Source organism: Pyrus communis, chromosome 4 (genome assembly GCF_963583255.1).
Source record: "Pyrus communis chromosome 4, drPyrComm1.1, whole genome shotgun sequence".
Taxonomy (NCBI): Eukaryota; Viridiplantae; Streptophyta; class Magnoliopsida; order Rosales; family Rosaceae; genus Pyrus; species Pyrus communis.
The window spans coordinates 2,588,486-2,601,274 of NC_084806.1; the positions used below are offsets into that span (position 1 = coordinate 2,588,486).

Sequence of the window (12,789 nt, forward strand, 5' to 3'; positions counted from 1 at the left end):
TTCTCTCTTTTGTGGGCTCTCAAACTGACATTTAGTGTGCCAACAACTTGCACTAGCTTACTGACACATTTCCACCTATTTAGCCATGCTCTTGTTAGTGTTAGTAGTCAAGATGATGTGCCTTTTAGGTTCAGGCGAGCATAGTATCTCACTTAGACTTTGGTTACTCTACCCCTCATTCTCGAGCACTGTTCCGACTGCCTTTACGTCCTATCCTAGGCCTTTGTTATGGATTGCAAGTCGTTCTATGGTTTGAATAGCACTTGAGTAGTTCTGCCCCATGAAACTTGTGCAATAAAGTCGTCAGTTCGTTCACGTGTTCCACGAGGTTGGGAGATATTTCTTTTGTCTCGGTTAACTTGAGTGTTCAGGTCAACCCTCTTTGAACCCCTTCGACCTTAGGCTCTTTAGTCTTTCCTTGGGCTTATGCCATTGGCTGGGCCTAAAAGGGCCTAATGTTAACAAATAGCACCACCTTTAAAATTCTCATACAATGACTCACGATTTCATACCAATGAGGCTTCGACGACAGAAGAAGAAGAAGAAGAACAAACTCGTGCAATTGCATAGAAAATCGTGAGTCGTTTTATGAAATTTTAAGAAAATTGAAAAACATATTATGAAACCGTAATTTACCGAAAGAAAAAACCAAAATGAGAGAGCGAATTCAACTCGCACATGGTCAATGCTTCGAGAACTTTTTCCAGGTACCTGTCACATATGTTGACCTGGAATTCCACTAACGAACATTTGACATATGTATATTTTATTCTTTTAAATTTAAAAATTGACAATTTTTTTAAAATAAACTCAAAATGACATCAGAGGCTCCCGAGCATGATGACGCCGAACCACCCAAACTCACTTCCATCACCAGTAGGTGATTTTTCTGGGATCATCATCCTTCTCTCTGTTTGACTTTCTCTTTCTTTCCTTTCCCCTTTCTCTTCCGCTCTTACCTCTACATGGAACCCAGAAATTGCCGACGGCGACTCCAACTCAGATTTGCTGTCGTCAATCTCGATTTATCAACCGGAGTTTGCCAACATCTTTTTTGTTCTTACTCTGGAGCAGGAAAGAGAAGAAATGAAAAGGGGAAGAAAGAGAGAAAGAAAGAGATATGGAGAAAGATGATTCGGAAGGGCAGGATGGGTAGACTGCTGGAGCCGTGGAGGGATGAAGTGTCACGCCCAGACCGATGAATAAAGACTATTCACGAGTTAGGGTGTGAGCCATATCTTAGCTATAGAAATAAATTCTACAACTAAGGTATGGTGGAAAAATTACAATTCAATTATAATGATTACACCATACATCAACAAAATCTTACATACAAAATTTTAAAATACGCAACAGAATAATTATAGTGCACAAATTAATTCACAACAAAAACTACTAACAAAATAATAATTAAATTGTAACAATTCTTTCAAATGCATGAAATATATGCAAAAGAGATGCATGAATGTATTCATTCCCTTCTAATCTCGCTAACACATGCCTAAGGCATGCAAGCCTGCATGTCCCATACCATGCTTATACCATTTGGCTCCGAGTACGTAAGAATATGAATTAACTCCCGTTCATCCCTTAAACCCAATTTTTTTTTGTAATTAAACTCTCAATTTCCACTTTATTAAATAGGCACTTCCCCCGACGCCCAATTGTATATTCAAACCCTTTCTCCTGACGTCCGACATATATAAGATTTCATTGTTTTTATAATCAACCAATTTGTATACTCAAGCCCTGCACCCTGCACCCTACACCTGACATATACAAGGTTCATTATTTTATATTCAAGGAAAACTTCAACCCTTGAATATCCTCACAACTCAAACACTTTACAAGACTCAACACAACTCTTTTTTCTTGCTTTGCAATGCATATGTATATGTCATGTTCACATAGATATCAATACTCACATTTTCTTTAACAAGCCTGTAAGCTTCAACATAAATCAAATTGATTAGTAACAAGAGTAATATAATCATAATATTGACAAAATAATAATCTTTAATGTAAATGATAAGCAATATGTTACCATTTCCTCCCTCTTGTTCTCTTCACCACTTGCCTTTCCTCTTCTTTAATATAGCTGAAATTCTACATATGTAGTAGGGGTCGGATTGCCGAAAAACTTCCATGAAGGGAGAGAAAGAAACTAGAGATGTTGACCATGCAAAGAGGTTGGCAGAGAAGGCTAGCTCAACCGAACATCATTTGTTCGAACTGGGGTACAAGTCAGCAAATAGATTGGATTGTCGTGATTTTTGGATATGTTATAGATGAGATGGTAAGGAATAACTTTTGTGAAGGAAGTGTTTTGATCGGAACTCTAAAGAATAGGGTTTTGGTGCTCAAAACATGGCTGTCCAGTTTTCTGCGGAATTAGAGAATGAGTTGGTATTTCAAACATATCAGACGATCGCACCGTTGGATTTTCCTGAAATTTGGATATATCATGGTAGAGAGACAGAAGAACAACTCTCATGAAGAAAGTATTATGATATAATCTATGGATGATAGTGTTTTGGTCTGTTAAATAGGCTGGATGAATTTCTAGTTTTTGGATATCTTTATGTTGATAGATGAAAATGACGGTATTGGTGGAAAGATTTGTTGAGTAATGTCTCATGCATTTTCTGGAATTTGTTCCCCCCTTATTTTACAACATTCTCAAGGGAAGTAAATGGATATTTTTGATGGTTTAGTGGGAGTGCTCTCATAACAATGATCTCAAAATGTAAACAACACAAGATTTAAGTGGTTCGCCAAATCAACTACATCCACTAGGGTTTGCTTTCATTTTATTTCACTATATGTGGTAGAGTTACAAATACAATGAAAGATGGCTTTAAGCCCTAAGAACATGTAAAAGAAAAATAGGAAGGTAATATGAAAGGGAGAATGACTTTTTGTTGGAGTTGTTCTTTTTCTTTCGTTTTTTTTCTTCTTCCTCTCTCTTTTCTTCTTCCTGTTTTCCTCTATGTCCTTTCGTTGTTTATTTTCTCCTTCCTTTATGTAGATTGCATGACATCTTCTTCTCCAAAGAATCTCCACAGGTGTGCTAATGGAAAGAAAGTAAGTGTTGTGCTAATCATTACCATGAAATGTGTTCCAATCACAAAACAACAATTGTTGTCCTAATCAATAGCAATGAAATGTGTTCTAATGGAAAAACAACAAATGTTAGATTAATCATGAATTAATGAATATCATGCAAGGTGTTCCTTGCACCCAAAGGCCACGTCCAAACAATTTGGGGGATGAATTCTCACCAATTATCAGCCATGATATGTGGTCCAATAGAAAAACAACAAATGTGAAGCTAATCATAAACTAATGAATAATATGCAAGATGTTCCTTGCATCAAAGGCCACGTGAAATGTTCTAACCACAATAAGTTGTCATCTTCCTCTGTTTAGAGTGGTGAAAATCATGCAAAGTGGACAAAAGCTCAAAAGCCACGTTCAAAGTCAACGGGATATGAATCCCACCTCTTCAAAATTTGGAGGGATGAATTATCACCAAACATTTAACTCCTAGATTCCTAATGAATACAAACTTGCCAACTCACCCTTAAGTAGACTTCACCTTCACATTTAGAGTGGTGAGTAATCACCAAATCATTAACTCCTAATGTTACAAACTCTCCACCTTATCTTTGAGAGAAAAATATCAAGACAAAATTACTCACTTAGTCTAACATCAAACTCTCGGCCCTTTGTGAGGAAAATCAAACCAAACTCATTTAAATCTCTCTTCTCCAATTCAAACTAAAAATATCTCTAATTACATATGAACATGAAATAGCTAGTTTTTGCATAAAATGATTTGTAGCAAAAATGATTTTACATTGAAATATTTTACATATTGAAAGTAGGTCCTTGCATAAAATAAATCTAATAAAATCATTACGTAAAAATAATTACCCCTCACACACACACACACACACACACATATATATATATATAATCTTTTTTTTTAAATATGGGGTATTACATGGGGATGGGGATGGGCGATGGAGAAATGGGTATTTTCGATTTGCAGCAAAGCGTTGGAGCTCACCCCACAACTTCAATTTTTTTTTAATTATTTAATAATTTTGTGAAATGAATATAGGAAACTTTAACGAAAAGCTTCCAATACTGTTCACTTTAACGAAAAATCACATTTTTACACTAAAAAATCAATCATGGCACTATTCAGTTTACCCTTTATTTTGTTCTTATCGGTAAAACTTAAAGTTTTTAAGTCATTTTTCATTAGTTTTCCTATGAATATAAGGGTAAAATGGGTATTTTTGTGTCACTTAAGAAGTAGAAGGATAGGTGTTAGATGCTTATTAGTGGGGAACAAAAAATTTCTCCAACGCTCGGATTGTTTGATAGGAGAGATTTTTCAATGTGATTGGCACACGAGGTGATACATCACGTGTCACTATACAAATGGTGGAATATGTGTGTTAAAAAGTTAATAACTTAAAAAATAAAATTTCCCACAACTTACATAAAAACAAGTGGTGTACCACTTATGTTCCCGTCACAATAAAAAACTAGCATTTGCCTATATACTTTGTGTGTATGAACATATTTTTTTAGAAAATGAGAAAGAGAGGGGGAGAGATAGAACGCGGAGAGAGTGGAAGATTTTTGTTTTTGGTTATTTTATTTTTTATTTTAAAATTTTAAAATTAGAGATATGCTTCAATAAAAAACAGTAAAATTTGGACATGTGAAATTACATTATTATTCATTATTTTTTATATGCGATAAAAGATTAAGTTGTATTTTTTATCATTTTTTAGTTGAGAAAAAGAATTTCGTTAATTAATAGAGATTTCTCGTCCGATAGAGCTGCCGGAGCATCCAATCCTCTCCCAACAGTCCTTTTCCGTGGTCCAATAAAAAAGCATCCATGGTGATTCGCAGCCTCTTTTAATACATTAAACCGCACGCTTTAAATTTCCCCACACGCTTTTGCTGCTGTTGTACTCTGCTACTCCTGCAGTCCTACTACTTATACCGGGTTCAGAAACTCCAACGACCCAGCCGAGTCAGTCACAAATCGCCGAACCAACTCGCTCGCTCACTCACCAAATTGGCAGAGCGAGTCAGAGCGATTCCCAAACTCTGACTCACTTCTCTGCGAAAAAGCATTCAGTTCTTGTTGTACGCTACTCAGTGAAAAAATGAGTACAGTCGTGCAGGTAATTCATTCTCTCTGATTAATCGAACCGCGTTCGGGTTTGTCTTAATTTCGATTTGTTTTAGCTTAATTGAGTTGCTGCTTCCGTTGATTAGGGTTTCACCAAGTCACTTGCCATGACTGTGCTCTCGGAGATCGGCGACAAGACCTTCTTCGCTGCTGCGGTTAGTGGCGATTGCAATTTTGTTTCTTTTTACCTTTTGCTTGTTTTTGAATTGTGGAAAAGAATTTGGGCATGTTGAAAAGTTTATGAATTCAATACTACTGAGAAAATCGAGTTTTTGCTGAATTGTTTAGTTTATGTATGAATTTTGAGAGGACAGAGTAAAATTTGAATGCTTTCGGTACCTGTTGAGCATTTAATGGGGTACGAAGCGAATTCCATAAGGGCGAGAACCACATCCCGAATTAATATTCTTCCATCTTATACTATTTTGTGCATGGTAATCTAATGGTGTGATTTTTTTGCTTTAAGATTCTTGCGATGCGCCATCCTAGAAGACTTGTTTTGGCAGGTTGCCTAGGAGCTCTGATTGTAAGCATTTTCTCCCACTTTATGAACGTTTAGTCAGTTATGTCTGTGATCTGGGATGTTTATTTTTTGAGGCCTCACATGTATCTCAAATTTTTGTTGAATTTTAGGTGATGACTATTCTTTCTGTTCTCGTCGGCTTGGCTGCTCCAAATCTGGTAAGCACTCTGATTCTGCCACCATGGAATTGCTCATCCAGGGGATTTGTTTTAAGATCCAAGGGAATTTACTTTCGTGATATGATGGTTAATGATTGTCCCACTTAGAGCATCTCTTAGTGGTGATCATTAGAGTGGAAACATTTTAAGGAAAAAGGATTTAAGACCGACTTTGATCTACAGTAAATTCTATTTTAAGGTTATAGACTTATAGGTGACTGAAGTTTACTTGAAATGGTAAGAATCTACTGGTATTGAACTTTAGTATGAGATCCCATTTCATTCGGCCTGCAATTCCAAGGACGATTGCAGTTTGTATTGATTGTTTGGGCTTAGTAATATGGATACAAGCTATAAACAAAAAATTTGTTCATCATAAGCGTAACCTGTTGTTTAAAACTCTAGAAGACTGAAAAATTCGTGTTGTCATATGCTTCTGTCATCAACACTAGTGGTGCCAGAATTAACTGGAACATTATATTCAGTCAACATGGGTGAATAATACATTGACGAATCTCTCAGCATGTAGTTGAGGGCATCTACCTAAAGTTGCCTGACTGATATAACCAAGAATAGCCATATTTCTATTTGTTTTCTGTTCTAATATGAATATACTGAACACTGATCTTGAATTACAGCTCTCAAGGAAATGGTCCCATCACATAACGACGGTGTTGTTCTTTGGTTTTGGACTATGGTCCTTATGGGATGCTTTTAAAGAAGATGGGTAATGGAATTATTATTATTTTTTTGTATTTATTTTACTGTTTTCTTTTTGTGGTGGAATTTAATTATGGTTGCCCTGCAGGGGTGAAGATGAGCTTGCAGAAGTTGAAGCAGAGTTGGTTGGTTTCTCATATTTTTATTCATAGCTTGCATTCAATTCAAATCCTTTCTGACTTCACCCTTTTGGTGCCATTAGGATGCTGATCTAAAGGCTAACGCAGGTGGCAGCAAACGTAGTAAGGTGCCCCCAGACACTCTCTCTCTCTACTATGTGCAATTTTGAGCTACACCTTTATGAGATACATCGTGCTAGTTTTTGTTTTTAAGTTATGAACGTTGATTACTTTTCAGGATGATGATGACAAGAAGCAGAGACGTTCATTTCTCTTGCAGTTCTTCTCACCAATCTTTTTGAAGGTTTTATCATCTGTGGATTATGAAATTCAAATTTTTGCATGACTATAACTTAACCGCATCTATCATGCTCATGCTGCAGGCCTTTTCCATTACTTTTTTCGGTGAATGGGGTGACAAGAGCCAGGTGAGAATTTTTCCCGTTGAATATGTAATTTTATTCATTATTGCTTCAAGACGGTTTGGTTTTGACCTGCTATTCTTTCAGCTAGCTACCATCGGTCTGGCTGCAGATGAGAACCCATTAGGTGTGGTTCTTGGTGGAATCTTGTAAGTTTCCATCCTTTATAAACTGAACGGCTTCTGAAATCTTGCAGTTATTCCATTTATTGTTATTTCTGCACTATTTACTGATTGTGCTTGCCATCTTTTTCTCAGGGGACAAGCGTTGTGTACGACTGCCGCTGTCCTTGGTGGAAAGAGCTTGGCATCTCAGATATCTGAGAAAATAGTAATTATATGCCCTGCCTTTGTGCTTTAACATATTATAGTTCTTGTTTTTTTATATCATGCCTGTTGGCTGTAGGCAAATATGTGGCATCAAAGTTGTAAGTTATAACTGTTTTGTTCAGGTTGGTTTATCGGGTGGAGTTCTTTTCATTGTTTTCGGAATCCAATCCTTCCTTTCGACAGTGGAGGCTTGATACCTATAGTCTGATTAATGATTAGTAAGTATGCTGACTACATTTACACCATATATTCATAGCAAAGTATACATTTTAGAGGTGTGAGTGACCGGAAAATGCATGCTCGTTGTAAAAATTTCACAAAGAGAAGAATGCGATAACTGTTCTAGAATATGTTTTTGATGACGACTCTTCTGTGTCCTAATGTGCGTTTCAGGGATTGAAGGATGATTTGTTGACTAAAGAACTTACATCTACACCGTGCGAGTAATTTACAAGCATTTCAGCTTCATTGTTTATCAAAACGACAAGCGTATCAGAAAAAGAACTGATTCAAAGAGTTGGATTGTCTACAAGATCAATACCAATATTGCACTCTGGCAACTTTGGAATCACTGATGAGAACAGTTCTGCTCTACTCTGTTGTTGCATTCCATTCTTATAAAATCGAAGTTTACGTTGATCTCTCGGATTATGTTGTAACCTTACTGTAACAAAGGTCATTTATCTTATCAATTGGAATTAGGGTATTACTTTGTTTGTTCACCGTCGACCCAAAGCAAGGATTAAGTTGAGCTACAGAGTGTAATCGTTGCTTTCGGGTTTGAGACAACATAAGACTCCTGGTTTTAACTCATTTCGATGAATCGCAATCGAACAGGAGTACTCAAGATGATGGAACTGATCAATCTGAACAGATAACAAGTCGAATCAACACGAAAAGAAAATTTGGTATCAAATTTTAATGCAGGACTAATGCCAATAAAAGGGAGCTATTAGTCCAACAATAGTAGCAGCGGATAATCAAGGACAAATGTCGCTGAAAGACATCACTTTTGGTTGTCTAAAAGCGCTTTTGATCTTCCCATAAGCAAGTCCAAGCGAACCCTAAGTTGATTAAATGTAAATGGGCAAATTAGAAAAGCACCATCTATATAAGCTAAGACAGAGAGTTCAGCAGGCCACTGCCACTCAGAAGGAACACAGTGCAATCTCAAACACTAAAAGTAAGCCTTTTCATTAAACTACCACCCTCTTGTCTTAATTTGATCACAGGATGACCGAGATTTCATATCAATCGGGGCATTGGGATTATGTGCATCTGATGCTCAGGGTTATTCTTCACAGCAATTGGATTTCCACCATGCAAGTTGTTAACATCCGTCACCTGCAGGTTCAATTGAACTCAGAAGTCCATTGTGTCTCAGTTGCGTGCAGTGTTCTTCAGCATCAGCCTGAGCACATATGATCACTACCGACAAGCCATTGTGGTGTGCTTCTTGCATAATATTAACAGCATTGTCAAGGGTCATCCCCGGGATAACCTTCATCAGTACTTGCACAACATATTCCCGTTTGTTGAAGTTGTCGTTGTGCAGTATTACACGATATGGAGGAGCTGTCTTCCTTGATTTCCTGAACAATTTTGGACAGTCTAACATTAACTCTCTTCTAATTTTACAAAGGAGAAACCATGAACTCAAAGAAAAAGCACTAGTACCAAATTGAACCGGAACCAGGTGAAAATGGAAGGATCATAAGTTTTAATAGTTTGTCTTAATGATCAAGTTTGGTGCAACAGGATACGCACGGGTAAGGCATTTGATAGGAGTGATGCAAACCCATTTTGCAGCTGTAAAATGTTAAACAAAGCACTCGTATGGTGTACAAATATAACTGTATTTCCATACCTCAAATCAAACTCAGAATCACGGGCAGGAGTTGTTTTCTCTCTAACTGGCCTTTCCAATAACCCTCCTCCTTTACCAGGTACTGCTGCTGATACAGCCACAGGAATGCTAAGATTGGTGCATGTTCCTTTACAAAGAGGGTGTCTGTCTCCTGCTAAATACGTTTTATAAAAAAAGCTTCACCATTTGGAATCACTCGGGCATATATATGTTTAAGGATAAAGAAACACTACAGTAAGCACTATTCTTACTAACCAATCTTTGATTGAAAAAAAAAAAAAAACATTTAGCAACGGAGTCACGAATTAAGAAGACAGCATATACTAGAACCTCCACAACATGTGTATTTACAAGCCTGCAGATATATGTCTACAGAATCTATGGATTTTGAAACCCAAATCTTTAGTATTGGCTCTCCGATTGCTCGGAAAGATGAAATGCAGCTAAATTGTGGCAAAGGCACTTTTAGCCCTGGCACAAGGGGAATCGTGAGTTATAGTATATTAAAAAAATAAACTGAAACAAAGTCGTAATACAAATTACACTGAAATCAGACCCTAGAGATGCTGGATCTTTAGGACTGCACAAATCCTTGTAACCCTTTTAAGGAAATCAACATGATGGATCTTTAGTGCCGCTCCCATTGCTCGATCTTACATTAGCAAAAATGGAAACTCCACCACTCCCAAAACAGAGCACATACGAAGCCCGCCAAAGTTTATTCACAAGTACACAACGAACTAACTTGCATTACACTCCCCAATCTGCCCTACCTACCTCTTCCAAGATACTGGAAAATTTGACATGAACATAGTACCAACCGAAAAAGCTTTCAATTTTCGGAGAAGTTTATTGTAATCAAAACTTTCAAATCATCAAAGAATACAAATGCACGCTTACACATACGATTCAAGCAAGTATATAATCCTTTGGCAGCATCGACAGAACTTAACAAGGAACTACATACAGCTATATAACAATATGGGGTTTTTCCTTAGCAGTTCATGTTCTGTAAAAGCGGTACTGAACACTTCCATTTTAAACAGAAAAGAGAAACCCATTAGAGATAATCAATTTTCTAGGCGTATTATACATTTAAAATTCATAAATTTCAATAAAAAATAAAAAAAACAAAAATCCTAAATTTAAAAAAAAAAAAAATTCAAGCCTTGAGTTAGAGGAGCTAAGAAAATCTACTCGTAACCCTACAACTGCTGAAGAAATCAAAGATTTTGAGGGAAACCCAAAATCCGAACAGAGGGAAAGAAATGAGAAAAATGGAGAGAACCTGGTTTGGGGTTGAAGACGTGGTTGGGGGAGAGAGGGATTCTCCCGCAAATCGCAGTCTCCATCAATCGATCTTTCTTTTTTCTTGTGCTGCTTCTGCTGCTGCTGCAATGCGTAGTGCGATTTTATTTATTCAGTTACTGGAATTTTCTGTTTTGGTTTGAACAACCGAAATAACAAGAAAATGATCGAACAACTGCTGGACTCCTGTGCGGTGTTTGGTGGGACTGCTGGTTTTCGCAATCCATAAGACTGGCGTCGTCTTGACCCTACCAAGTAATTTAATTTTATTGTTTTATGAACAATTATGTTATATAAATATATAATTCAGTTTCATTAATGCAATTTATAGTTAATGTACTTTGGGTCTTGAATTTTTATTTTCAGTCAATTTATACTTTATATTTACTAATTAATAAAATATTCATTATCAACCAAAATCTGATGAAATTACCAATTTAATCCTCTAATTAAAACAGAACATGAATAAGAAATATGATGCAGAAATGTAATTTCATACAACAAAATTTTTTATTTTTTATTTCAAAACATCACCTACATGTAATTCTAACATACCTCTAATTATAAAATAAATAAATAAATAAATAAACTTTCAACTCCCACATTCTCTATCACTATCTTCCTCTCTCGTTCTATTTCAAAAACAACAATAAAAAAATTTCTCACACGCTTTATGTGTGCCCATATGCTAGTACTTATAAAAATAAGTTAATGTGAGCATTCCGTCGACTTGTTAAGATTTTATTTATTTTATGAAATTCTAAAAGTTGACAAAAAGTTTTACACTGACTTATTTTAAGATATTAAAGTCTAATTTAACTAAAAAAATATCAAGCCCTAAAATTCATTGTAACTTTGACTAGTGAATCTTTGATGGTACATTCAACCCTCAATTTATTATTAGTTGCATGTACAAGGGAACATATTAGAATTTTCGCAATTTTGACACTAGGTGAAAATGCATAGAGCAAAAAGTCATAACTGTCCTAATAAAGGTTTTGCTCTCACAGCCATATTCGTCTCTCACTTCATCTGTGTCTGCAGGTCTCACCCTTTGAACTCTTCTCGATTAGGTATTCAAATTCCAGTTATTCAACCATGGCCGTCAGGAAAAAAAAAGAAGAGGATTTCCTTAAAGAAAGGAGGAAAGAAGAAAGCTGCCGATCCGTTTACGAAATATGAAGAAAGATTGGTACGACATCAATGCCCCTCGTCTGTGGTTCTATAACAACAACATGGGTAAAACTCTGGTCTCCCGTACTCAGGGCACCAAGATTGCCTCCGGAGCACTCAAACATCGACTTTTGGAGGTCTCACAAACTTTTGGGCGATGAATTTCACGCCGGACAAGCTGAGGCCCTTGGTAAGGAAATGGCAGACTTTGATGGAAGCTCACGTAGATGTGAAGACGACAGACAATTATACTTTAAGGATGTTCTGCATTGGCTTCTCGAAGCGACGTCAAAATTGGGTCGGTAAGCGCTTGATAACATTACACTTCAAGTTCAATAGTTTAGAAGAAAAAACTAAATTACCTTACTTAATCTGCATACAACTTTTAGCACGATTAAAGTGTTTCAGTATGAAACTTATAATTGTTCGGGATCTTTTTTTCTTTCTTTCTTCTAATTTACTAAATAGGTTAAGAGGACCTGCTACGCACCAGCCAGATTAGGCGGATCCGCTGCAAGATGAGGGAGATCATGGTCGCGTGGGCGACAACAAGTGATCTGAATGACTTTGTCAAAAGGTTGATGGCTGAAAGTATAGGTAGAGATATTGAGAAGGAAACGCTGAGCATCTTTCCTTTACAAAATGTGTTTATCCATAAAGTCAAGATGTTGAAAGCACCCAAGTTTGATCTTGACAAGCTGATGTATATTCATGGTTATGAAGACCTTGGTGTCCAGGTTGAGAGGCCTGATCAAGAAGAAACTGCCCTGGAAAAAAACGTAGGACCGTGATGTTTTGCTTTAAACTAATCCAAACTGCGGGGAGGAGGATTGGAGCTCTAGAGCATAACTAGTCTAGCCAATGCAGCTATGCCCAAGTTTATAGATATCATCGGAGGTTAATTGTTGCCAAGCATTTTTTTTATTTTCTTCTACTTTAGAGTTGCTCG

At 36.7% G+C, this 12,789-nt stretch overlaps 2 protein-coding genes and 1 pseudogene across 3 annotated transcripts; 2 read left to right on the plus strand and 1 right to left on the minus strand.

Annotated features, from left to right (window-relative positions):
• Positions 1-4,897: 4,897 nt before the first annotated feature.
• On the plus strand, positions 4,898-8,214 carry LOC137730927 (GDT1-like protein 4). The gene is made up of 13 exons (XM_068469937.1): positions 4,898-5,213; positions 5,308-5,376; positions 5,688-5,747; positions 5,855-5,902; positions 6,541-6,629; positions 6,711-6,747; positions 6,825-6,869; positions 6,980-7,045; positions 7,125-7,169; positions 7,251-7,312; positions 7,421-7,493; positions 7,615-7,710; positions 7,886-8,214. The coding sequence occupies exons 1-12, from the start codon at positions 5,196-5,198 to the stop codon at positions 7,684-7,686; spliced, it is 684 nt and encodes a 227-aa protein (XP_068326038.1). The 5' UTR covers positions 4,898-5,195; the 3' UTR covers positions 7,687-7,710; positions 7,886-8,214.
• A 134-nt stretch (positions 8,215-8,348) lies between these two features.
• LOC137730928 (ATP-dependent Clp protease adapter protein CLPS1, chloroplastic-like) lies at positions 8,349-10,887 on the minus strand. Of its 2 annotated transcripts, none has more exons than XM_068469938.1 (3): positions 10,648-10,887; positions 9,360-9,513; positions 8,349-9,084 (listed from the first exon to the last, which is right to left on the minus strand). In XM_068469938.1, the coding sequence occupies exons 1-3, from the start codon at positions 10,709-10,711 to the stop codon at positions 8,823-8,825; spliced, it is 480 nt and encodes a 159-aa protein (XP_068326039.1). In that variant the 5' UTR covers positions 10,712-10,887; the 3' UTR covers positions 8,349-8,822. The 2 variants fall into 2 exon arrangements, with proteins under 2 accessions (XP_068326039.1, XP_068326040.1); XM_068469939.1 differs by having other exon boundaries at positions 9,360-9,510; positions 10,648-10,882.
• A 738-nt stretch (positions 10,888-11,625) lies between these two features.
• Positions 11,626-12,631, plus strand: LOC137731288 (small ribosomal subunit protein eS1y-like; annotated as a pseudogene).
• Positions 12,632-12,789: the final 158 nt, after the last annotated feature.